At 42.5% G+C, this 27606-nt stretch overlaps 1 protein-coding gene across 1 annotated transcript in view; it reads left to right on the forward strand.

Moving 5' to 3' along the window:
* EDIL3 (EGF like repeats and discoidin domains 3) overlaps positions 1–4273 on the forward strand; it is a 238317-nt gene extending 234044 nt beyond the window's left edge. The window contains exon 11 of the mRNA XM_064736890.1: positions 432–4273. Within this exon, the coding sequence (XP_064592960.1) occupies positions 432–581 (150 nt within the window). The 3' untranslated portion in view covers positions 582–4273. The remainder of the gene's footprint in view (positions 1–431) is intronic.
* Positions 4274–27606: the final 23333 nt, after the last annotated feature.

Genomic DNA, 27606 nt, shown 5'->3' on the forward strand with positions numbered 1-27606 from the left:
TGTAGTAGTCTTTAATATAATATAGTATTCTTTAATATAGTATAGTATTCTTTAATATAGTATAGTATACTAAAGAATAGAGAAAAGAGACTTACAGAATGCTAAAAAGATAATAATGAAAACTCCTGACTCTTTCCAGAGCCCTGACACAGCTTGGCCCTGACTGGCCAAAGAGTGAAAACAACTCACAGCAGAATCCAATGAAAGAGTCACCTGTGGGTAAACAATCTCCAAACACATTCCAAAGGGGCAAAACACAGGAGAAGCAAATGAGATAAGAATTGTTTTCCTTTCCTCCGAGGCTTCTCAGCTTCCCAGGAGGAAAACCCTGGGCAAAAAGAAATCCCGTTCAGGGAACGCGACCACCACACCTGCAGGCGCCCCCGGGGGAACCTCCACTAAAATCTTCCCCCCATTGCTTCCCCCCACAGGTGTTCCAGGGCAACTTTGACAACGACACGCACCGCAAGAACATCATCGAGCCGCCGATCGTGGCCCGGCACGTGCGCATCCTGCCCTGGTCGTGGTACGGCCGCATCACCCTGCGCTCCGAGCTGCTGGGCTGTGCGGCCGAGGACTGAGCTGCCCCGCTCCTGCTGCTGTAGAAGAAGCTTGTAGGATGCTGAGTGGGGTTTTCTCCATGAACCAGTGCTCGCTCATCTTTTTATGGTAGGCCGCTAGCTGTCTTTCGCCAGGAGGTCTAAGCCTGCCCTTTTAAAAAACGATCCGATCCGGTTTTAATTTTGCCCTTGAAATCTGTTGGTGTTGTCCCTTCTGCTGTGGAATTATCCTCCTAGTTCTCCTTTGAGCTGTTGAAACGTGTTGAGGGAAAAAGAGAAAAAAGAAAACAAAAAACAAAACAGCAGCATCCTTTTTACAAGGGAAGAGAAAAACGAAGCTCATTTGCAGCTTCAGGAACATTGGGCTGACGAGTTCTCCATAAATCATACCATCATCTTACTTGCAAAAAGTGATACTGCAGCTTTTAGCAATAAGTTTACTTGGGGATGACTGCATTATAGTAATTGTGCCTATCAAACACTGTCAGTTCTTACGACATAATAGTTTGGGAAATTCTCCATGGTACTGTTCAAACACGGTACCTGTGATGTTCCGAGCTACCTTTCACCACTTCCATCCAGACAGCAGAGTCCACGCACCTGGAGGGTTTTCCTACCTGCCCCATTTTCCTTCTCGATTTTGCATGCTGTAGACACGGCCTCCATCTTTTCTGTTCAGTATCACACTGTGCTGGTGTTGTTTTCCTTGAGAGATGTCACCTGTTTTGTATATGTAACCAAATCAGTGTATTATGATGTTAATGAATTTGCCAAAGTTTTTTCATTTTCAAAGTTTCTGTGTTTTTTTATGGAGACTAAGGTGAGGCACCAGGGCACCCATGGTGTCTCATCTTGGGTGCCCACAGAGATTTCCATCAGAAATCCCATTCCAGGATGATTTTTCCAGGGGTGAGCACGCAGCCCCAGACTGTGACCTGCCCACCCCCATCACTGCTTTCACACACACTCTGAATTCCAGCGAGGAGGAAAATGTGGGGAGAAGGAACCAGGTGCTAAAAGACACACAGGAGGAGGAATGACTCCCTTACTGCCAGGAAACCCTTCCTCTTTAGGCTCTTCCTAAAGTCACAGCTTTCCTCCCCAGAAGGGAAGAGGTGACTTAGGAGCACACCAAAGCCTGGCCCTTGTCACCCTCTACTCCTATTTTTAGACAACACCAGTGAGCCATGAGGAGGCTGTTTCCTGTCATCCCCCATCTACAGGAATGCTTCACACACAGCATGATAGCAACCCCAGTTTAAAAAGTAGATTTTAGGAGGAAAAGTAGTGGAGAAATAGGGGGCACATTCTCCCCCGTGCCTCAGTTTCCCCTGCCGATTGAGATGACGATACCCATCTCTGAAGAGCAACCCAAGTTCCCTTGGAGTAAAGTGCTCTTTAGAGTTAGAGCAGCACCTCAGACTAAAAAAGATCCCAGGACGGGGAGCGAGGGGACCTGAAACAACAGCATTTGGGATTACTGCCAACCTTTTAATTTCATACCATGCTGATGTGGAGAGAAAGAGAGAATGTGAGAGAGAGAGAGAGAGAGAGAGAGATGCAGCTGCATGTTTTAGCAAACGTCACTGAACTTATAATTATACTTTCTGTCACTGTTCCATTCTCACCAAAACTCTGAACTTGGGCACTGCTTCCCAGGCCAGCAGCTTGCTGGCCCACAATCTGCAAAGGGCAAAGTTTACCTTGGAAACAAAATGGTTTGGATTTCGAAAAAACCTGCATTTAATCACACATTCTCCACCACAGACTAAATATATATTATCCATTGAACTGTGAAAGACTCTAGAATAGCAGCCAGGAATTTTACATACAAGAATTGGGGATATAATGGTGGCGGTTTTCTGATAGTGTCACTTAAACTGTCACATTTTAGCAAACAGAACACCCTGCCTCTACAAAATGACTTAATCCTTAAACTGTATTTATACAAGTATTTATTTTATAAGGCTTAGACATTTAAAGACTTCTAAAGAAGAGTCCTGTAAAGGTAAAAGTATGTGTAAGAAATGTTGAGGTCCTGTGCAACACTGCTAAGTTTGTTCTTTATTTTTTACTTTGTGCTGCATAACAAAAGCCACTAGACTGTTACTGTCTTGTCTGTAACTGTGTTAACAGCATTCCTTAATGATGTATATATGGAGTGGTCTTCAAGCAAAAGGAGCAATTTTAAAGAGAAAGTCAATCAATTTGGTGGTACTTCTAATGAGAAAAAAAAAAATCTATATAATAATGGAGGACAAGTCTATCGTTACATTATCTACTGCCTATATTTTGTAATTTAGGCTTTAGGTTAAAAGTAAAAAACAAAAAAGGAAAATCTAGTCTTTAGGGTATGAACACACAATACTTTAAGGGGCTTAAATACATTTTCCTTTTATGGGAGAGCAGCTGACCCTGAATTTAATTACAGATATGTAGAATAGCATGTAGATATTTCACTAACTGACTGTATCCAGAAAAACAGAAGGCCATTTCAGAAAATTAGACTTCCTAGTTTAAAAACTCATGTTAATGCTCTTCTGAAATATTTGGTTTCTGATCTTAATGTTGGGGTTTTTTTTTCATCTTATTCATCTTTTGGGGCTTCAGTTTTGCTTTTGAATTAATATTTCTTGGTTTAGTAAATTAATTGTAATCCCTTCATCTGCATACTGGGTTTTCATGTAATGAAACATGGTAGTTTTAATTTGGTATTAATTTTTTGTTGAGTATTTTCACCCTAATGTCCTGTGCCAGTAGTCTTCACAAGGAGAGCTCCATACCTAGTGATAATATTCCATGACAATTACTTAAAAAATCACATATCTGATGCCCTTACAGTTTCAACCTGCATGCTAGAAAAACTCCTAGCTTGGCTACCAAAAAACTTTCTTGGATTTGCACTTCCAGCACCAAATTCTGCTCCCAATGTCAGCAGTATCAGTCTGAAATAGCTCTTGATTTAAGTGGAGTCTTTCAGATTTAACAAAACAGGTGAGAATCAGATTAGGGGATAGAATTAAACTCTTTCCCTTTGATTTTATTTTGTTGTCTAGGTGCATACCATTGTCATAAGGGGAAAGTTTTAAATTAACACAACTGTTCTTTCCCAGTGAAACCAACCAGCCCCAAAAAAAACAGAGGTGCGGGACAGGAGACATCTCTTTAAGAGGGGACGGAGAAAAGCTCAGAAATAATCCTTGACTTCTGAATTAATTGCTAACAATGACATTGAACAAGGCCAAAAGTGTTCCCCTAATTAAATTTCACCCTGAACCAGCTAAGTATTTGTAGGCAGGCCTCACCTTTGTGTTGCTAGGCAATATCCTACATTTATAGCCTGGAAAATAAAGCACTGGCACGAGGCTCCTTTTTATCAGCGTTCAGGGCCCGTCGCCTCAACTGCCTCTGGATCCAGGGTTGACTTTCTCTTTTGGAATGGCTTCATACAAATTAAGTGTCAGTTTTGAAGACTAAGGATACTAAATGAGTGTATCTTTGCTATACAACCAATGTGAACTATAATATTCAGTGCTGGCTTCTGATGTGTCAGTAAGTACAGAAGTATCTCGGACACAAACGACCTTTGCAACCCTTCAAGCTGTGTGATATTCAAATGGTTTTTGTATATACCTAAATCATGTAGAGCGATGTAAAACCAGTACGACCTTGTCTAGTCTTCAAACTTAACAATAAAAACTTTTGAAAAATGAGGTGGTTTTCTGGAAGCTGTTGTGTTGCAACACCTTGGAGGGCGCGCAGCTTATCGTGGCAAGTGTGGAGCAGAGATAGCACCTGGCATTTTCCTGGATTCAGCCACGGGGTCTTTGTGGCAGGTAAGTTTGTTTCTGGAAAAATCAGCAGTTGGTGCTGTGCTCTCCTCAATGTGTTCCCTTTGTTCTTACAGATTAAAAAAAAAAAAACAAACAAAACACCTCTAGGTTTTGAATGAGTCTAAAAATACTTTTTTTTTTTTTTTGTTCCCTATCCTGCTGCTCTCTGAACGAGCACCAGAAATGTAAAATGACAATTTCATTTCCTGTAAGTCAAATTTCCTGGGATATTTATCAGTCCTTATCCTCTCTCCTCCACTCCCACTTAGACAAATTAATTTCTGAGAAGATAAGGAGTGGCTGCAGGCCAGACCTGCTATGAGATGCCACAGCAGAGCCCCTTTTCTCTTTTATTTCCTGTACATCCTGCTCCCCAAAATAGTTAACTATAATTTCAGTTTCTGAAGAAGCTTAAAGTAGCACATGGAAAAGCCATTTGCTCCCAAACCATTTAAACAATTAAATTACATTAAAATATTATGTTTACTGAAGAGAGATGAAGCTTCAGTGGTTTACAACTTGAATGAGCCCCTTTGTAAAAATACACCTCCTTTTGTTTTATAATGGCTTCAGCTTGTGCCCTTTCTCCAAAAATAATCAGTTAGAGACAAAAACCATCCACAAGCACTCACAGGCGACAATGGCTGCCCAACATGCAGTCTCAACACTCACTACAGCATGCTGTCTTTTGGAAGAAAAGTCACAAAATTGCAACTTTCCCTTATTATTAATTGCTACCAGTCACAAAAAATGAGAATATAGTGCTGCACACGAGAAGAGGAGTATTTTTGGAGAATGATGGCTGAATATTAGCACTTCAGTTGTAAATTTCTGCATCTTGAAGCGCTTTCTGACTTTTGGTTATGAATTGCAACTGTTTCACGAAACATTTTCCTGAAATCCAGGGACTTTTCCTGAAGAGCTGAAAAGCAGATTTTTTTCTCACATACTTCATGCCATATACAACCAGGAATTCTAGTGAAGACAATGAGAAAATAATGAGTAAATCTCTTCAGAATAGCAATTATTTGTCAATGTCCATCCTCCCATATCTGTTGCTAATGAGCTCAAGGGATTAACATGGGCATCAACACTCTACATCCACATGAAATAAGTAGTCTCAGATACTTCTGTGGTAAACACAATGACACTTATTTTATAGCTTAGATTTAATAAAAAGAGGCCGATTTGTTAGTGATTACTAAGTGACCTGTGATCATGTAGTCTTAGAAATCAAATAGAACAAATTAAAAAATAATTTTTAAATAGGACTAAATAAAGATATTTTTACTGATCCCAAAGTATTTTCATTTTTTAAATTTAACTTGCATAATTTTCTTAATATAGAGATACACTTTAGAATGAAGAACTTAGATTTTAGAAACTTTAGAATTTAGAATTTAGAAACTTTAGATTAAGAGTCTAAAATATAAAAGGCAGAATTGCACAAATTGTGCAGAGTTATGGTGCCATTCATTGCAAATTAACATTCAGTGATACATGCATCATTGTAAATATATATTTTTAAATTCCTCTGAATGGGGAAACATAGAAACATGTCTTGTTCTCACAATTTAGCTTGCTAGGAGCTCAGCAAAATGTATTTCACCAGTGCGTGTGAGTAAGAATAATTGGGTTTTTATGTAGTTTATATTTGGAATTAGGCCCCACATGTGTGGGAATGTACAGGAAGCACCTGGTGGAACACAGGTGAGGCACAGGAGGTGGGGGAGGATGGCCAGCACAGCCTCTTTGTCACAATAATATTTATTTATTTATTTATTTATTTATTTATTTATTTATTTATTTATTTGGTTTGCCAGCTGATGGGCTGTGTTATCTGAGGTCACACATCATCTGAAGGCAGCAGGCACAGCTCTCTCTAGATGGAGGAAATCAATCCTCAAAATACACCAGGAAAGGTCACCAGGCATTTGCATCAGGCTGGAAAATCAAAAGCAGGCTAAATGAATGTATTTGATTTCTGGGATGCTGCGTGAGGTCAGCAGGAGCTGTGGGGAAGTGTATTGTGCTGCCTTGGCCACAATAAATGCAATCAAGTGCACAGGCTGCATAAAATATACATGTGGTGCATTGAGGCAAGATCAAAGGGCCCCTAAAAAGAGATACATGCTACTTTCTGATGAAAGTGTCAGAAAATGTGACATGAGTGCTATGGTCTGACACACTGTGGGTTTGCACGGGTCTGGCTGGGGTGGATTTGCCCTTGTGGAGTTTCTGGGGCAGGGGAGCCCCAGGGGCTTCTTTAGGAAGGACAGGCAGGGGAAACAAGGAGGGGATGTCACCTCTGAGCAAAGACCAGGTGGAGTTCATGGAGCTCTGCTGGCATGGGTGAGTGTGGGAACCCACAAAACCAGAGGGTTTGGGAAAGCTGCAAAAGGCAGGCCCCAGAGACAGCGGGACTGTGACTGGAGCTAAGCAGCAGCCATGGGATTGGTCAGCAGAAAAGTTATTTAAAAAGTAGAAAAGCAAGGACAAATAGAACAATGGTCTGTGTATTAATGCTTGTCTAGAATAACTCCCTAAGCTACAGAAAAGTTTATCTAGCAAGATATTAGGAAGGTTGAAGCTTAATAATGGAGCTCTGTGCATTGTTTGAAGGCTCACAAGCAGGTATTGCATTTGAAATAAGCAAGCATTGTTTAACCAAAGGTACCTGTGCCTATAGCGGTTGGACAGAGCTACTGTCAATATAGAATATACACTATACAGATATAAATACTGTCAGTGTGCTTTTGCTTTGTGTGATTGGTCACAAAACTCATAAAGTGAGTTGTGACATTGAGTTCTGTGTCTGCTGCCTGGGATGTGAGCTGCTGCCATCTTCCCATTGCCATAGCCATGGACTGAGAGTGATGCCAGAAAATCAAACAGCTCAAGGCAGTTCCACAGCAGCCCCATCTCGTTTGTAATCTGTAAATAGCCTCTGTTGCCAGAGTCATGTGAGGAGATGACAAAGAGCTCACAGGGAGGGCAGGGACAGGTGACAAGTGGCAGGGATGTGCCAAAGGCCAGGACAAGTGACATTATGTCAGGGATGGGCCACAGAGAGCCAATAAAACTGATTAACATTCAACCATCACCTCCTCCAAACTCAGGAGAAAAACATCCCCGCAAAAATAAAATCACACAAAGATTCCGGGGGTCCTGTGTGGGGGGACAAATAGAAAACACACAAAGGAAATCTCCAGAGCATGGAAGCAATCACAGCTAGCCTGCGAGGCACACAGAGAAGTTATCCAGGATCAGGTTAGAAAAGGTAAATCCCTGACAGAGTTAAATCTATCCAGGAACATCAAGGGCAGCAAGAAAAGTTCCTGTAGGTGCGTTGATGACAAAAGAAGAAGTAGGGAAAATCTGGATGTCTTGGTTTGGAAAGGCAGGAATCTGCTAAGGAAGGCAAGAACCTCCCCTGAAATGGAGACCCACACCTCCCACTTGCTATAAATTTTAAATTAAGGTGCTCTCAGGCACAAAATATGGGAGCAGAAAATAACAGTTCTTTAATAGGGAAGAAAGAAAAAAAAAATAAAAGGATAAAATGAACAATGCAGTACACTAGAACAACAGTGACAGAGTCAGAACCCAACCTGACACCCTGTGGGTCAGGGTGTTGGTGGCAGTCCCATTGGAAATGTGTCTCAGCCTTCCTGCAGTGTCAGGGGTGGTTCTCTTGGAGCAGGGGGATCTGTAGAGAAGGATGTATTCTTCCTCTGAAGATCCAGTGGGAGGAGAGACAGCTGCTGTTCCTCTGGGGAATCCCGTGGAGAAAGCCGTGCTGGTGTCTCAAAAACCTCTGGATTATATCTGGGTAGCAATGCTTGGCTCCTCCCTCTGGATTATATCTGGGTAGCAATGCTTGGCTCCTCCCTCTGGATTATATCTGGGTAGCAATGCTTGGCTCCTCCCTCTGGATTATATCTGGGTAGCAATGCTTGGCTCCTCCCCCTGGGTTATATCTGGGTAGCAATGCTTGGCTCCTCCCCCTGGGTTATATCTGGGTAGCAATGTTTGGCTCCTCCCTCTGGGTTATATCTGGGTAGCAATGCTTGGCTCCTCCCCCTGGGTGGAGCATCTCCCAATGGGATGTTATAGTTCTTATCAGCCATGCAGTGACATTCAATAGTCTGTTATCAGCAATGTCCTCTCCCAAGGGAGGAATGAATGTGGTCACTCAGAGAGATAAGGCAAACTGCCCACCTGGCAAAGGTAATGGAAAACATCTTGCATTGCAATCTTCAACAGTGGAAGAGAAGGGGAGACCCAGGACACGGAGAATGCTGAGGTACTCAACAGCCTTGCTCAGTTTCACCAAGAAATGCTCTGGTTATGCTGCCCAAGGTGCAGAAGGGGAAGGGAGGGAATGAAGAACTGCCCAGAGCATCAGGAGATGAGGCTGGAGAGCGTCCAAGGAACCTGAGGCTTCCCAAGGCCACAGCAGGATGCTCCCCTGGGTCATGAGGGAGGTGTTGTCAGGGGAAGGGGCCAAGCCATTCTTTGTCATATTGAGAAGTCTTTGCAGTCTGGTGGAGGTCTCCCTGACTGTAAAAGAGGAAATATAATTCCAGTTTTTAAGGAGGGAATTAATGGGAATTTTTAAGGGGGAATTAAGGGACACCCACAGAACTACAGGGTGGGCGGTGCCTGTGGGGAGATAGAGCAGATCCTTCTAAATTATGGAAAAATTTAGATCTTCCTAAAACAATTTAAAAAAAAATTAGAAGGATCTAAAAAATTTAGATCCTTCTAAATTATGGAAATTATGCCAAGGCACATGGAAAATAAGGAGATGATTTTTGACATCTTCGTAAGGGCAAGTTGTGCCTGAGAGGCCTGGTGGGTTCCATGATGCAGCTACAGCACTGAGGGATGGGCGAAGAGCAATTGGAGTTCTTCCCTCATTTTCTCCTCATGAAGGATGTGCCTCTACTATTTTTGGCATGGAGCAATTCCTTTATTACATGCGACTGATGTCACGGCAACAGGTTCACAGCTCCTCTAAACTGTGTGTTCACAGCTTCTTTGTAAGAGTGAAAAGGAACTAATGGGTGATTTTTGATTAAGCAATTAAAGCATGGGTTGTTTGATGAAATATTCAGTGTACATTTTACATACATATTTTTATATATGTGGATATATATCAAAATATATACATATTTATATATATGTGTATATATATAAATATCTGCATTTAATATATATATAATCTGCATTTTCTGCAGGGCATGTCATATATGTCACACTTCATCTGGGAATAAAGAGAGAAAAGTGGAAGCAATATTACGAAGATGTTAATTAAGCTCATCAACCTAATCTAGCTGCTCTCCTGATGTGTGCTGATACAATTTTCATCCATTTAAGAAAAAAATTGGTGAGGACGGGGAACACAGTGCATCTTTGGAGGTATTTCATTTATGTTCCCCGTTTGCTACCACGGAATGGCAACCCAACCCTGTGCCATGGGCAGGGACACCCTGAGCCAGACCCTGTCACATCCAACCTGACTTTGAGGGTTTCCAGGCATGGAGCAGCCACCACCTCTCTGGGAAGCCTCTTTCAGTGTTTCCCTGCCCTCCCTGTAAAAGACTTCTTCCTTATATCTAATCTAAATTGATCTTTCAGTTTAAAACCTTTTCCCCTTTGTCCAGTCACAAACGCTCCTGCTGAAAGCTTTGTCTCCAGTTACCTTTCCTTGGAAGCTGGCATGGAAATGGGCAGCACCACTTGAAAAAGCCAGAAGTGCTTCTTTATTTTAAGGCCATTTTTCCCTTTTCCGAGGGGTTTGCAAGCACTTCATCTCCATATTTTTTTCCTGGAGCCACTGGATGAGCGGGGAGGTTTTCTGGCTCACAAAGGTGGGAGTCAGAGTGGCTTCCAGAAGAATCTGACCCAATATTTATGTAAAATACATATATAGCCCATGCCACTCACCACCTGCACTGGCTGCTCCACCTCCCTGCTCCTCCCCAGCCCCTGAGCCCTGACAGAAAAATTGTTGTTCAGCCGTGGCAGCCAGACCAGCTATTCACAAGCGGCTTTTTTTCCGCCCAGCAAACGGCCGCATTCCCCAAATATTTCTGGGAATCCAAAGCCAGGCTTCCTACCCTGGGCTGGGTGTGATGTGGTGGAGGAAGAGCTCGCCCCAGGTCCCAGAGCTGCCTGAAAGGCACGCACAGCCCACGTCTGCAAACACACCATGGGCAGCAGGGACGGCTCAGCAAACACGACCCAGTCAATCCCTTCGTGGCATAAAAGGCTGCGCTTCAGCTGAAGCGTTTGGGTGTTACTGAGAACGTTCAGCAATCTTTTTTCCCCTCGCCTCTGCCGCAAGCATTCCTCCGGCCTGCAAAAAAAAAAAAAAAAAAAAAAAAAAAAAAAACCAAAAAAAAAAAAAAAAGCATTTGTGGGTAATTTCTTCTCCAATGAGTGGCTTTCTATTCAGATTCATGTCTGCCAGGTATTTAGACTGCATGAATGGATGAATATTCTCCTGAAGTCAGATAACAGAGAGCTAAAACTCCACAATGGGATGGTCTGGCATGCCAATCCTACCAAAGGGAAGGGGCTGCTGAGACCCCTTTGATGGCGCCAGAAAACAAATGAGCCAACACCCTGACACCTTCACAGAGCTCAGGACCTTGTTGAGGTTGGAGGGGAGTGGGATGCGCCATTGATGCCCCAGCATGAGTGGTGGTGTGATTCGTGACTGTGCTACTGCCAGGCACCCACCCAGGGCTCCCAAGGAGCACACTCTGGTTCTTCTGGGGATCCACAAAATCAGAGGGTTTGGGAAAGCTGCAAAAGGCAGGCCTCAGAGACAGCAGAACTGGGATTAGAGCCAAGCAGCAACCATGAGATTGGTCAGCAGAAAAATGATGTAAAAAGTAGGAAAGTAAGGACAAATAGAGCAATGGTCTGGGTATCAACACTTGTCTAGAATAACTCCCCTGCAGAAAAGTTTATCTAGCAAGATATTAGGAAGGTTGAAGCTTAATAACGGAGCTCTGTGCATTGTGTTTGAAGGCTCACAAGCAGGTATTGCATTTGAAATAAGCAAGCATTGTTTAACCAAAGGTACCTGTGCTTACAGTGGTTGGACAGAACTACTGTCAATATAGAATATACACTGTACAGATATAAATACTGTCAGTGTTCTTTTGCTTTGTGTGATTGGCCACAAAACTCATAAAGTGAGTTGTGACATTGAGTTCTGTGTCTGCTGCCTGGGATGTGAGCTGCTGCCATCTTCCCATTGCCATAGCCATGGACTGAGAGTGATGCTGGAAAATCAAACAGCTCAAGGCAGCTCCACAGCAGCCCTGTCCTGTTTGTGATTTGTACAGAGACCCCAGCCAGTGATAATTCTCACCTCATGTCTTTCACAAGTGATGCTGAAATCGTCTTGCACTGCTATGTGAAAATCTCCATGGGTGCAGTTTGTTGGTAAATCCCTCTCAGAGCTGCCTTTCCCCCCCTTATTCTGAGCCCTCTGTGCAGATGTGTGACCCCTTTGGCTGTGCTCTGGTGCCACAGTGAATCAGCTGCACGTGCTGACAGCTCTGCAGCCCAGGCCATCGCCTGAACTGCAGCAAAGCAGGGTTTGGATTGAACAGGCCAAGCCTTATCAGCATTCCTTCACTGTCTCAAGGCAGTCTGGCCTGGTTCTCCCTGGCCAGAGCAAGACACTTCAAACCAGGGAACGTGTACACCAGGCTGTGCTGGGCAGAGGCACCTTGATAACCGTTGCAGACATCTTTTGATGAAAATCCTCTCCTTGGGATTTTTCCTCCTGAGAAGCTGAGAGGCCTCAGGAACAAAATGCGAACAATGGTTATCTGCTGCTGTGGAATGCAACAGGTGGATCTGTGATTGGTCTCATATAGTTGTTTCTAATTAATGGCCAATCACAGTCAGCTGGCTCGGACTCTCTGTCCGAGCCACAAGCCTTTGTTATCATTCCTTTCTATTCTTAGCTTAGCCAGCCTTCTGATGAAACCTTTCCTTCTATTCTTTTAGTATAGTTTTAATGTAATAGATATGATAAAATAATAAATCAAGCCTTCTGAAACACGGAGTCAGATCCTCATCTCTTCCCTCACCCGAAAACCCCTGTGAGCACCATCACAGACAACCTCCCCTTTTCCTATCCATCCTCTTCCCCAGGGGTTTTTCCTCTAGCTCTGCTGTAAAAATATTGATTGTACCAGATCCCAGATGCCAGAGGACGTGGCACAGATCCTGCTGCCAGCACTTCAGCAGTGGGGTCCTAGCAGTCCTTCCCTTCCTGAGCTCCCAGTTTCTGCACCACCCCTGGCAGGGATTTTAGGAGCAAATCAGAAATACGGAAGGTTGATTCCCGCTCCTATTCTGACTCAAAATCTCTGAGTGATGCTGGCTTGGTATCCTCCCTGTGGTCCAGAGCAGACAGAAACTGAAGGAAGAGTGGGTGAAAGGAGGCAGGACTGGGCTGGCCCCTGCATGCAGCAGCTCCATGCAGCATCACTGCCAAAAAACAGCACAGGCAGAGCCAGCACCTCCCATCCAAAAGGGCTGTCCCAACCCCGTGCAGCAAAGAATTTGGGTTTATTGCCTTTTATCCAATTTATTTAGACTGAATAGTCGCTATGGAGGGACAGGAAGTGAAAAAGGGTAAATCTCCATCTGAAGTTAATCCCCCAGCAGCCCTGCGGGTCTCTAGGTCTCCCAGTCCCTAAGAAGTGTGGTCTGCTCTGAGCAGTTGACTTTCCCATGCCTAAATTAACTTAAATTAATTTTAAAGCCAACCTGCTTGAAAGCTTTGTTCATTTGACACAATTCTGGCTAAAGTTATTTTCAAATGTCAACGTTGCCTTAATGCAAGTCTCAAGCATTTCACAGGCGCCTCTCCTATATCTGTTTCCATCTTGAAACAACCCGATTGCATGCTGGAGAATTAGTTACTTTGGGAACAGGGAAGATCATCCCTACAAGTACTAATCCACAGCCTTTATTAAACTGGAGTTAAGGGGTGGTGCTGTGGTAGGTGAGAGGAGGAGGAAGGGAAAAAAGTCTGAGTGTGCAAGCTGGAATTTGAGGTGCATTTGCAGAAGCAGGGGGAGCAAAGCTGCAAGAGGCACCTTTTCCCTGGCCTCCTCAGGTGTGTGCAGGTGGGATGGGTTTTGTCATTTTTGTCATTCCCAGGTTTGCCTGGTACTACCACACAGGCTGCAAAATGCAGGAGGCAGACACGGCTGCATGACTGGCATCTCCTCACCATGACCCTTTTTTTCTTCTATTTCTATTACATTGAAGTCTCTTAACTAATTATGCAGGATCCCAGCCTGCTATGTGATCCTGTTAGCTCCAGGCACAATTGCAAATGAGACAGGAGATCTCAGCTGTGCTGCTCCTCACAGTGGCACTCCTTCTTTGTCCGATGTTAATTATTCCTCACAGCTGACAATGAAGAAAAGACCAAAGAGTTAATTCTCAGTACAATGAAGAAAAAAAAAAATCAGTGCTTGCTAATATGTTCTGTGTTACTCTGCTTATTTACCCAGAAAACAGCGTTTGGTTTTGCCCGTGTGAATGCCTGAAAAACAGGCAGCAGATAAAAGGTGAGAAAGGTGAGGCACGAAGAAAAAACATCAGATTTATTTGCACGAAGAAAAAACCATCAGATTAATGTGCAAGCCAGAGAGGATGGTGCCACAAGCTGTTCGCAGGGAAGGCAGCAACTGAGGCACAAACTTTGCAGGGGCTTTTCTCCCTTGTGCCTGCAGCTTTTGATGGTGCCTCTTCCACACCTTGGCACAAGATGTGGCACAGGTGTAGGACTGCCTGGATGGGAGGATGGGAGCACCCTCACCATCCCCATCCCAACCCTCCCAGACAGGGGACAGAGGGAAATTCACCTTTTCTCTCTGCAAGAGGAGCAGGAATCTGCCCCTTCTTTCATGGGGAGGCCCCAAGGAAAGCCACAGTGGCACTGCAGGATGGGTGAGTGCGGGAATCCACAAAATCAGAGGGTTTGGGAAAGCTGCAAAAGGCAGGCCCCAGAGACAGCAGAACTGTGATGGGAGCTAAGCAGCAGCCATGGGATTGGTCAGCAGAAAAGTTATTTAAAAAGTAGAAAAGCAAGGACAAATAGAACAGTGGTCTGTGTATTAATGCTTGTTTAGAATAACTCTCTAAGCTGCAGAAAGTTTATCTAGCAAGATATTAGGAAGGTTGAAGCTTAATAATGGAGCTCTGTGTAATGTGTTTGAAGGCTCACAAGCAGGTATTGTGTTTGAAATGAGCAAGCATTGTTTAACCAAAGGTACCTGTGCTTATAGTGGTTGGATAGAACTACTGTCAATATAGAATATCCACTATACAGATATAAATACTGTCAGTGTGCTTTTGCTTTGTGTGATTGGTCACAAAGCTCATAAAGTGAGCTGTGACATTGAGTTCTGTGTCTGCTGCCTGGGATGTGAACTGCTGCCATCTTCCCATTGCCATAGCCATGGACTGAGAGTGATGCCGGAAAATCAAACAGCTCAAGGCAGTTCCACAGCAGCCCTGTCCTGTTTGTAATCTGTAAATAGCCCCTGCCCAGCGATGGGTCTGCTGGTGTGTCTGAGCCTGTGAGCATCCCCCAGCCCACCAAATGAGGATTATTCCCCCATTGCAACATCCCACCTGCCTGGTTTTGACACAATTACATGGGTGAGGAGTGCAGTTCATCCTCTGAAGCCCCTCTGATTCTGAAACATAGCCAAATGTGTGTTTTGCACATCTGTAGGTGTCTCCCTTATGCTTGGACTTCACTAGCAAACTCCAAGAAAACAATATTCAGCCTTTTTGTAATTGCTCATTATTTATGCCAGGACTTTTTGCCAGATCTAGGAGTCTCCCAGAAACACAAAGGCTTTTTTTCCTGTAGCCTCTCCACTGCCATCAGGTCTGGGTACAGTGGTTTGCTTCATGCCCCTTTGTTTTCTGCTCTGATTCCGTCAGACTTTCCTCTCAAAGCCAGTGTGCACTGCAGGGATTTTAATATATTGTGGTCCCTTAAAGGTGTTTGTTGATCTTAATCCAAATTAAGTTGGAAGTAAGGGAGTGGAAATATTCGATATCACCTTAGAGGAGCTTTCCTGTACCTAAAGGGGTTCTGGAGAGAGATGTTTTACAAGGACATGCAGTGACTGGGCGAGGGGGAATTTGTGTAAAACTGAAAGTGAGTAGATTTGGGTTAAGAATTAGGAAGAAATGGTTCCCTAATTTTTCCCTAAGAATTGGGAAGAAATGGCAGGCTGGGCAGGCCCTGGATCCCTGGCACTGCCCAAGGCCAGGTTGGACATTGGGACAGTAGGAGGTGTCCCTGCCATGGCTTGGAATGGGATAATCTTAAAGGTCCCTTTTAAACCCAAACCATTCTGTGAGTGTATAACCATATTTTTTTTTTCTGAGAATATTGCCTAGAACAGATGCATCATGCAAATGTACTTATAAAAAATTAAATGTGCATCTAATTCAGGTCTTCCTTTCACTTTCAGTGGTGGAGTTTTAAATTCATAAAGTGTAGCACTTTCTGGTCGGATATCATGCAGACAACAAACGCTATTAATGCAGAGGATGGTTCTTCCAGTTTTGTGGAATGCTACGTAATATTTGAGGATAAGGCTTCCTCAATCCCTCTTGCTGAAGCCATTCCTATTCTTCCATCCTTCCCCAGCCATACTTGGAGAGGGAAGGAAAATGAATGTGATAAATGTAGCAAACAATTACCACCAGGAGAGAGGTTATGCCTTATCCTCACAGCCTGAAGGAAGACAATGAATGCTGAACACTTTAGTCTTTTTGCAGCTCAAGCCTCTCTCTAATTGAGGCAGTATTTTGCTCTTTATAAGGCATGTGAAACACGTGTCATAAAATTATGCTCATTATTTGGAAAGAAAAGAAAGAAAGAAAGAAATAGTCTGTGTGTGATGAAAAGCACTTAAAAGCTAGAGGCTCCTCAAGGTTTGTTTCTGTAGGTGAAGTTCTACATCATTAATTATAGAAACCAAGGTGGTGGGGAGTAAATTAAATTCAGATTATTATTTTCTGCTCCTAATCATAATTCTTAATCACATACATTTTCAGAAGTGTCTGATTCTGGATATTGCACCTAAAAATGTTGAAAAATCTTTTGAACAAAGTGTTCATTCAACATGAACACATTTCCCCTTGTTTCAGATATTGGTTTTTAATATAACCAAGTGCAACTCTGTTTCAGTAAATTCAAGCTCTACCTAAATAATAATGGAATGTATATTTTATTTATTTATATTTTATTTTATTTGTGAGTACTTACCATCTTTACATTTATTGTTCTGAAGTCACAAGGAACAAACCCATGCAGAGGAGAAACTTAACCCAGAAACTGTCAGCAGGTGTTAATATTCGTTATTTCAAATAGTATACACTTTTTTTTTATTAAATATTGAAGAATTCCCCCATGCCTGGATGGAAAGATTTCCCTTCAAAGTGTAGAAAATGTCTAGCACCATTTGCTTAACATTTTCATGCACAGTTGCACTTTCACAAAAACAGAAATGAATTCAAGGGGAGGCAGGGACAGAAACTCAAACGTTATAAAATGGACAATTTGTGAAGCCCGTGGGACACTCAGAAAAACAGGAATCTGTGGCAGAAAACAAAACTGTGGGCTGATCACTAGAAAAATGTTCTCAGCACCCAGACTGGTGGGCACCACAGGTTCCAGGTGCAGAGCTGAGTGCACCTAGACAAAACTGAAGAATTTATCAGCAGTTTGGTTGGGTTTGGGCAGATCATGGATGCCACTGCAAGAGGAGGCAGAAACTAGACACACACAGGGCACAGGACTCCTTCCCTTGCTCTTTTTGGCAAGGGAAATGTCATGGCTGCGTGTGGTGTTGTTCCAGGGTCCCCAGGAGGAGGGAAGAGATTAAAATCTTGACTCCGTGTTTCAGAACATATAATTGTTATTATATTTATTATATTAAAATAAAATGATATACTAAAATTATACTAAAGAAAGAGAAAGGAGACATCAGAAAGCTAGAAAGGAACGAATAATAAAATCTTGTGACAAACTCAGAGAGTCTGACACAGCTGGCTGTGATTGACCATTAATTAAAAACAATTCACATGCAACCAATCAAAGATGCACCTGTTGCTGAACCATCTCCAGACCACATTCCACAGCCGTCAGATAATTATTGTTTACATTTCTTTTCTGAGGCTCGTCAGGAGAAAAATCCCAGTGAAAGGATTTTCATTACATATCTCAGTGGCAGCTGTGCTGTATTGCGCTGAATATTTTAGCACAGCTGAGCCATGCATGGCCAAGCCTGCTCGGTGGGTGATCCACTTCAGCAGATCCCATCCAAAGGCAAATCCAGCTGCAAATCCAGTGGCAAATCCCAGGGGACTGCCACTGTTGAAGATTGCAATGCAAGATGTTTTCCATTACCATCTGTATGGCAGATTACCTTTGTCAAGTGGGCAGTTTGCCTTATCTCTCTCTTTGAGTGACCACATTCACACCTCCCTCGGGAGGGGATGTTGCTGATAACAGACTATTGAATGTCACTGCATGGCTGATAAGAACTATAACATCCCATTGGGAGATGTGAGCCCAAGGGAGGAGCCAAGCATTGCTACCCAGATATAATCCAGAGGGAGGAGCCAAACATTGCTACCCAGATATAACCCAGAGGTTTTTGAGACACCAGCACGGCTTTCTCCACGGGATTCCCCAGAGGAACAGCAGCTGTCTCTCCTCCCACTGGATCTTCAGAGGAAGAATACATCCTTCTCTACGGATCCCCCTGCTCCAACAGAACCACCCCTGACACTGCAGGAGGGCTGCAGACACATTTCCAATGGGACTGCCACCAACACCCTGACCCACAGGGTGTCAGGTTGGGTTCTGACTCTGTCACTGTTGTTCTAGTGTACTGCATTGTTCATTTTATCCTTTTAATTTTTTTTCTTTCTTTCCTATTAAAGAACTGTTATTTTCTGCTCCCATATTTTGTGCCTAAGAGCCCCTTACTTTAAAATTTATAGCAATTGGGAGAGGTGGGGAGGGTTTACATTCTCCATTTCAGGGGAGGCTCCTGCCTTCCTCAGCAGACTCCTTTCTTTCCGAACCAAGGCAGCCACTGTGAGCGCAGGACACAAAAAGTGTGTTCCATTGTCCCCAGGATGCTCTGGTGCTGAGCCTGGGCTGGCAGAGTGACCAGAGGTTTTCCCAGGGCTGCTGCAGCTTGGGCAGCACAGCTTTACCTCCCCTGACCTTCCCCACAGCTGCCAGACTGAGCAAGCACCACGGGCTTAACAGCACCAATTAACTCAGTGACTCCTTCAGAGCAGCACTGATTCAGGAAACATGACAATGGGCAGCTGCTTCCTTGAAATCCCAAACAAATAAATATGTAGGAGACCTTCAGTTCAGTGGGTTTTATTATATGGTTTGGCAAATGTAATAGAGACTTGAGCCAGGCCGTTTTGAACACGCTCAATCCAGTATGAAAGTGAGGGTTTAAAAAAAAGTTTAACACAAAAATCAAGTTTCATCAAGGAGAGGGAGTGAAAAAAGTTGTGAAGTCAAAATGCCAGTCAAAAGAGGCAGCAGTTCACAGTGGTTTGAGACCTGTGCATTCTAAACTTTGGAAACAGTTTGGACTGATAGATATGTGTCACCTCTGATGCACAACCATAAAATCCTTTTATAAAAGAATTATTAAGCAGGAAAGTTTTAATTGATGGCTCTGACCAGCACACCTGCTTTAGACAATGTACTCCCACCTTCAGACTTTTCCTAAGCAATGGAAGTTTCTGAAATATATAGCTTTAAACGCACTTTACACAGATAATATTGGTTCAAATACAGCCACCCATGAACAGTGAGACAGTAAATCTTCTTCAAGCAAGCTGTTAAAAAAAAAAAACAAACAAGCAGCTCAAGGTTAGCCCAGCAAAGCAACAAACTGTGTTTGTTCTTCACAAGACCTTCCTTCAAAAATACCCATACCAACATCTAAATTCTCCAATTCTCCTCCTCTGCCTTCCTGCACACCTTGGGTCAGCACAGAGCCCTCAAAAGGATAAATCTGGAGAGAATTGTCAGGCTGCTGACAACACTGTCACACTGGAGCTGGGGGCAAACCCCCACCAAAGCACAGCAGAAATCCTCCAGCCCTGGGTGAAAACATGTGACCCTCATGCAAAATGCAGGGTCCTGACACATTTCTCTGTGGCATTCACATCCTCTGAAAAATCCCTTCACCCAGGATTTTTCTCCTGGGAAGCTGAGAAGCCTCAGAGAAAAAGGAAAACAATTCTTATCTCATTTGCTTCTCCTGTGTTGTGCTCATGTGGAATGTGTTTGGAGATTGTTTACCCACAGGTGAGTGTTCCATTGGATTCTGCTGTGAGTTGTTTTCACTCTTTGGCCAGTCAGGGCCAAGCTGTGTCAGGAGAGAGACACAAGTTTTCATTATTATCTTTTTAGCATTCTGTATGTATCCTTTCTGTATTCTTTAGTATAGTTTAGTATAGTATTCTTCAATATAATATAGTATAATAAAGTAGTAAATTAACCTTCTGAGAACGTGGAGTCAGATTCATAATTCTTGCCTTCCTCTGCAGGCAACACCAATACAATATTTCTCCTGTCCACAAGGCTGGACATGTGCAGGTCTGGAAATATCAGCTGGAATATCAGTAGAACATCTGGAAATATCAGTAGGGGCCTCTGCAGGCTCAGGAGAGGCGTGGGGCTGTGGCTGAGCTGCTGTGGGAGGCTGGGGCTGGTGTGGACCTGTCACAAAGTGCCATCAGGGTTGGGGGAGGACATAGCTCCTCCCAAAGTGTTGATTTTGATGTTTTAACTGGGTTTCCAAAGTATTGATTTTGATGGTTTAACTGGGTTTTCAAAGTATTGATTTTGATGGTTTAACTGGGTTTCCAAAGTATTGATTTTGATGGTTTAACCAGTTTTACGTCCGGGTCACCTGGGCTGACTTCCATGGCACTGCTCTGATGTTGTGCTGACATGAGCAACTTCCTGATATTTCCCTTTTCTTGACAAGAACATCCAGATGGAAAATGGCCATGGGGATGGTGTTGGGAAGAATAAAAGCAGGCTTCTGTTTGTTTGGGTTTGGTTTTTTTCGTTTTGTTTTGTTTTGTTTCGTTTTAGTGAGATGGAATCTCTGATTTGGAAAAATTGATTGGTCTTGCTTGATCTTTCCCCATCTTGCTGAGGATAATTGCTAAATATGTTTATCTTGGGACCTTTGTGGTATCAGAGCTCACTCTGCTTTATACTCCCCAGTCCCTAAAGTCAAGGAGTTCAGAGGGCACACGATGCATTTCTCACCCCTTGACAAAGGAATAATGCAGCACAGCTTGAACAAGGCTCCTAGAAAAGATGCAGTTCGAGAGATCCTTTCAATTGTCACCATGATCTCTTTCTACATGAATATATTATGCTTTTAAAACCTTTTTTTAGGAGATAAGCATGCCATGTGGAACTACAGGCAAGTAAAAGCAGAGAAAAACAAAGGGGACGAGGGGAATGCTGGAATTCCAATAAAGGGGGATTTTGAAAAGTAGTAATTATATGGATATGACAACAATTATATGGGTTCATTAGATATAGGGTTTTAGCATTAAATTGTTATAGACTATAAATTACTGATCAGGAAGTCTAAGAGAAGTGAAAAAACAGCTCTCCAGTTCATTTATTTACTTAGTTTATGTATCATTTACATCTTTTTATTCTCTTTCACATGCTTTTTGTTTTCCACTATCAAAGGGAGGATCTTTCAGCAATTTTTTCCCCCTGCATTTTGGATGAGATGCAAAAATTACAGTGTGTATTTAACCAGAGCAATAAGAGAAAGGGTCCTGCATGCACCAAGCAATTGTAATGACAGTGAACCATCATCCCCTTTTCCCCTTGCCCAGCTGCCTAAAATTAAAAAATTTGCTAGTAATTTCAGTACCAGGTCAGCACAGAATCTGGTGTAAAACTCCTCTGTCCCCTGTTTCGTTGTAGCACAAAAAATAAAAACATCCCATTATAATTTTCTTCAACTTGTATATCTGGGTGCAGCAAATACAAGGAAAGGTGCTGGCAGCTCCTCAGAGGATGAGAAATAACCCTAAACTAACTAAATACTATAAGACAAATAACCCTAACCCTAACTAAAATTACTCTTGGGGGTGCAGATACCTCTCCAATTCCTGGCAATGAGGGCAGAATGAAAAAACTGAGATTAACAAAGCTGGTTACATAAGAAACCTGAGATGGAAAGAGAAGTGAACATTGATTCATAAAGTAATGATCTCACAAGTGTCAGAATGAGTGCAGAGGGGAGAGAGTCTCCATTTCAGTCACATAACATGAGAAATTATTCATTTCATTCAAAGTTTTTTTTTGTAATTTCTTCTTTAATTAGAAGGCCTGTACCTATATACCCCACACTCCTGTAAATCACCTGCCTGCCCATCTGTCTGAATTTCCATCCAGCTCCAGCATCCCCTCCCTCTGTTATTACTCACAGCTGTCCCTAAGGGTACCATTGGAGCAGATAATTTCTGAGTAAATCAATATATTTTAGGGTTGAGCTTTCATGCAAGTGACACTAATTATCACGAAATAACAAAACTGCATCATTAAACCACCTGACCATGTACACTGAGCTGTTTTATGTTCCATCATCCTCCGAGTGCTTTCTGCTGGTTCCAGTAGGTGGGTTGTTTTTTCTTTTCACCACTTTTCCCAACAGATAAAATTAAACTGTCTCAGCTTGAGAAAAAAAAAAATTATGAAATCTGCAGCAGTGAATAACCAGACCTTTCAGACAGAAGCAGCCATGGGGACGTTTTAAAAATTTCCAAAAAAACATAAAATTGTCACTTGCCAACTGTGGTGACTTCTTGTTTTTCTCACCAAGGAACCAGCAGAGTGTACCTGCTCTGTTTTCACATTTAATCCCACAGGATGAGTTTTGTTGGAAGCAGATGATTATTTTTAGCTTCATTGTCAGAGCCAAAAGACAAGATTTCAATATTACAAAGGAGGGGGTAGTCCTCAGTGATAGCACTGTGCTAATTGCTGTCAAAATCTGATTCTTGACAGACAGAAGGGGCTTGAGAAAGAAAATAAGCATCATGGAGCCAGGTTTATTGATAAATTGCTGATAAACCCAAAGGTTTAGCTTGTTTGGGCAGCACCCTCCAGACACTGGGAGGGCTTTCAATGCTCTTTATCACAGAAACACTTGTTCTACAAAGAAAGAAGAAAATAAATTGCCTGGAAGATTGTAAAGGAGCCCAGCTCACGCTGTTGAGTGTTTGACAGTGGGTGTTAATCCTTTTGATTTCCCAACAGCAACCTTCCAACATCCCAGCACATTATTGTTTATCATGGCCCTTTTTAATGATCTTCTGGTAATTTTCTCTTCAGGCTTTTCCCAATTGACCTGAGTTATACATTCCAGGCCAAATTTTATGAGCCGTTACATGAAATGCTTCACTAAAATCTTTACATACAATCATATTATACACTTCTTTGCATTATTGCATTCTTTACTTGCTAATGCACATATTTTTTGTTGGGTATTTTTTTTTTCCATGACAATTGCTCATCTGTGACTAATCATCCACTTCCAGCTGGAGATTAAAAAAACCCACTGTCTCGATAAATTTCAAAAATAGCTAAAAAGTACAAAATAAGTCAAGTGAAAGTAGATAATTTCCTTTCCTTAAAGACTGAATGCATGCAGTAATTCTCATTTAACATCACACAGCTATCTTGCAGTGCAGTCACTTGGCTGTACACTCCTCCTCAGGTTCACCCAAAGTTACATCATGAGCTGAAAGGTCATAGATTTAGATGGGATCTTGGCAATGAGGAATTGTTCCCTGGCAGGGTGGGCAGGCCCTGGCACAGGGTGCTCAGAGCAGCTGGGGCTGCCCCTGCATCCCTGGCACTGCCCGAGGCCGGGCTGGACACTGGGACAGTGGGAGGTGTCCCTGCCGTGGCAGAGCTTGGAATGAGATGGGCTTTAAGGTCCCTTTTAACCCAAACCATTCTTCGGTATAAGCACCCCTGGCAAAGCACTGCTTCTCTGCTTCAGGTTTTCAGGTCTGGCATTAATAATGAGTATTAGATTTGTGTTAGGTTGGAAATGCAAGGTGTGGCAGGGGTGTGTGTGTTCTATTTCCATCTGTCAGAGGTGGGGCAGTTCTCTGCTGTCCATGGGGCAGTTGTTCTTTATCTCTCCCACAGCCAATCCTCCCTCCAGGAGCTCTCTGCTGTCCATGGCCCATTCATCATTAATCACCTTCTGTCCATGGCCAGGGAGTGTCCCTGCAGGGCCGATCCAATCCCAGCATCCCATGGGGAGATGCCCCGCCCAGGGGAGGAGCCAAGCATTCCTACCTGGATCCAATCTGAGCTTTGGGACACCCCAGCAGCCTCTGCCCCCTGCATTGCCAGAGGAGCAGCTTTCTGCTCCCTGCATGGCCAGAGGGAGCCCAGGCCCATCTGCAGCAGCCCTGGAGCTGCAGAGGAAAACTCCCCCCTTGTGCAGGATCCGTGCTGCAGCAGAGCCACAGCTGGCACTGCAGGAGGGCTGAGCCCCCCTGGGATGGGGCTGGGACACCGCCCTGGCACTCAGGGGGCAGGGACTGTGAGCACTCTGGCTGTGCTGTTTTGTATTACTGCATTATTGTTATATTTTCTTCCCAAATAAATAACTGTTATTCCCATATCTTTGCCTGAGAGCCCCTTAATTGCAAAATTATAATTCAGAGGGATGGGGTTTTTACATTTTCCATTTCAAGGGAGGCTCCTGCCTTCCTTAGCAGACACCTGGCTTTTCACACCAAGGAAGGATTTCAAAACAAACCGGATATAAAATAAAATTTCTACTGACTTCCTGCGTGCAGAGTCAGGTGATGTAGAATCTTTCAAAGAAAATAAAACCTGGCATCTTCAGGGCTTGATGTCTCAAACCTGGGCTGGCCAGTGCTCAGTAGGAAACAGATGTGCAGAAAGAGAGGAATGAACTGAAGGTCACAAGAGATACACCTTGTTTGGATTTTTTAAATATTTTTATAAATATTTGGGTTTTTCTTCTCATTATCCAAGTGATTGTTTTTTATCCGTCTCTCTGAACAGAAACAAAGCAGAAATCCTGCAATTTTTTTTTTCCTGAGCATTTCCACGGAGTGTTTTACTGAACACGCACACAGCAGAGTGTCACCAGTGTTTCCTAGATTGCCATGTGCTGATCTGCTGGGCTCCCTGGAGGTAACTCATCACTAACAGTGTCTCACTGCAATGTGCCCGAAATCCAAGCAAATGTATCACCAAGGTGATTCTGCTGCTCTGAAAACATCCCCAAAGATACTGCATAAATGCATTTTTAAAATTCCAACGGGAACAAATGTGTGTGACACACAGCTCAGGTGACTGGGAGTTTAAAAGCTATTACTTTCCATCATTAGTAATCCCCAGGGCTAGAGCACTCAGCTGTGAAGAGAGTTTTGCACTGGCACTGACACAAGGTCATCATAAAGAGATTATTTTCTGCATTGCTTAGCTGGAGTTTCTTTCCCCAAATTACTTCCATGGCTACAGGTAACTGTGTTTCTATCGCCAGGAAAACAAATACAAATCAAACAAAACCATCCAGGCCCAAATTCCTGTGTCTTCGCTGAGCGCTGAATGTCAAGAGTTTAAATTTCTCCAGAAGTGCAGACTCCTGAATTTGCATTCTTCAAAAGCCACTTACAAATATCCAGTATAATGTATTTATTAGTGTGGGTGAAATACTCCAGCAGACACAAAGAAATTGCCTATTATGTACCAATTTATTAGTTCATTTCACATTAGTCTGTGATTTATACTACATAGCTTCAAAGGGGTGATAGAATAGAAAGAATGAAATTATGAGCCTCAAAATGTTATGAAATGGACCAAAATAATAGCAGTTAAAAGATGACTTTAAAAATATCTCCCAATGCCTGTGCAAAGAAAATTGAAAGGGAAAAAGAAGGATAATTGTAGTATCTCATTTTAAACATGATTTCCCTTGTTTGCATTCTCCACCAAAACCGACACAATCACTATTTATTCTCATGACACCCAACAGTAAAAGGACTGGAAAGGTGAGATTATTATTATTATTATTATTATTGGTCATTTCTCAGATAACTGCAGTGTCTTGACAATTTTGAGCATTGCAGAATTTCAGCTTTTCCTTTTTTTTCCTTAACACAGAAGTTGTGAAAAGCAATGCTTTTGTTATCCTGTTGAATTTTGAGGATGCACAGCTGAAAACCATAATGGAAATGCTGTTTATAGCAGCAGCTTGAAGCCTCCCATGTGCAGAGATCATTAACGTGTTCACCCAGCCTGTGGGGCATCAGCAGAAATAATAAATGTTAATAAAATAGAGTTTTACACAACTTCACAGGGACATGGAGCACCTGCACAGTTTTTAAGTTGAAAACTCACAAACTCAGGTCATTCAGGCTGCTGTGCTGGCACAGAATCCTTATTTCCTGGAGAATAATTCCTGGCTGGAGAGCTGCTGAGGTTCCTGTGGGGCAGGACCTGCATGGGGAACAGGGGAAGGGAGAACCGGTGGCACTGGCGTGATGCTCATGGGGAGAACATCCCAAGAGGAGCACAAAGAAACCTCCAGAGGGGGAAATACAGACATTTCCACTGGTCCTCTGTGTGATCCTTCTTGGCCTTGACCCTGACACTTCCCCTTCTTGACACGACAGGATTTTGCACAAGTGCAGCACAATGATCCACTCAGGCCCATAAGTGTGGTTTTTCAAATTTTTTAAACAATCTTTTAAAATATTTTTTTTCCCCACGAATATTTTGTCCTTTGCAAATTTTTCTGCCTCAGAAGGTTGCCTGGGACACAGTCCATGACGCCTTGTTATGTTGTGAGGTGCCCAGGATGAAATGAGAGATGAGAATTTGACTCCATGTTCTCAGAAGGCTGATATTATATTATATTATATTATATTATATTATATTATATTATATTATATTATATTATATTATATTATATTATATTATATTATTTATTATGTCATATTATATCATATCATATCATATTATATTATATCATATCATATCACATTACATTATATTATGTTATGTTATATTATATTATGTTATGTTATGTTATATGTTATGTTATGTTATGTTTATTATGTTATATTTATTATGTTATATTTATTATATTATAAGAAATTATATACTAAAACTATACTGAAGAAAGAGAAAGGATACATCAGAAGACTAGAAAAGAATGAATAATAGAAACCCGTGGCAGACCAGAGTCCTGACACAGCTGGACTGTGATTGGTCATTAATTAAAAACAATTCACATGCTGAGTAAAAAATTCTCCAAATCTCTTTCCAGAGCAGCAAAACATGGAGAAGCTGAAGCTTCCCAGGAAAAGAAATCCTGGTGAAGGGATTTTTCATACAATATCACGGTGACACCCCAAGTTTATTCTGGGTTTTACCACCTTGCGTACAACATTTTGCCTCCTACAGAGTCAGCACTTGTGCTACACCGTGTTAAATCCTGCTAAACTGCTAACACCAACTGTGGCAAAAAAAAAAAAAAACACCCCAAAAAGTCTTAACAGGGGCCACTAGTGAAATCTTAAACTATAAAATATGCGTGTGTGCACGCATATGAGAAAAGTAAATGTGCTGTGGAATGTTTAAATTGGAATATTTTGCTCAGGAATAAGCATTTGTCTTGCTGGATTTGGGTTCTGATAAAACACTAGGGGGAAAAAAAAGCCAATCCCTGGTAGGAACAAGGAATTTTAAATAGGAATAGATATTTTCTGCTGGTACTTTCTCCTGCCCCGACCTTCTGCATTATCTGTTTCTCTTTGGCTGGAAATGTAAAGTTTTTGAGGCTGAAGTGATAAAGGATACAATTTTAAATGCCTAAGCCCAAACCAGCATATTTGGATTTCAGTCTATTTTCTACAGAAACACAATAAGAAGCACAAGGTGAAATTGTTCATAAGCACCTGGAATAGCTGATGCTGTTTTCACAACATCCATCCTCTGGAAACAAATGCCAGGGCTGACAAATGCCTCAGTTTTTGGGTGGTCAATGGCAAGG

This window comes from Zonotrichia leucophrys, chromosome Z (genome assembly GCF_028769735.1).
Source record: "Zonotrichia leucophrys gambelii isolate GWCS_2022_RI chromosome Z, RI_Zleu_2.0, whole genome shotgun sequence".
NCBI lineage: Eukaryota > Metazoa > Chordata > Aves > Passeriformes > Passerellidae > Zonotrichia > Zonotrichia leucophrys.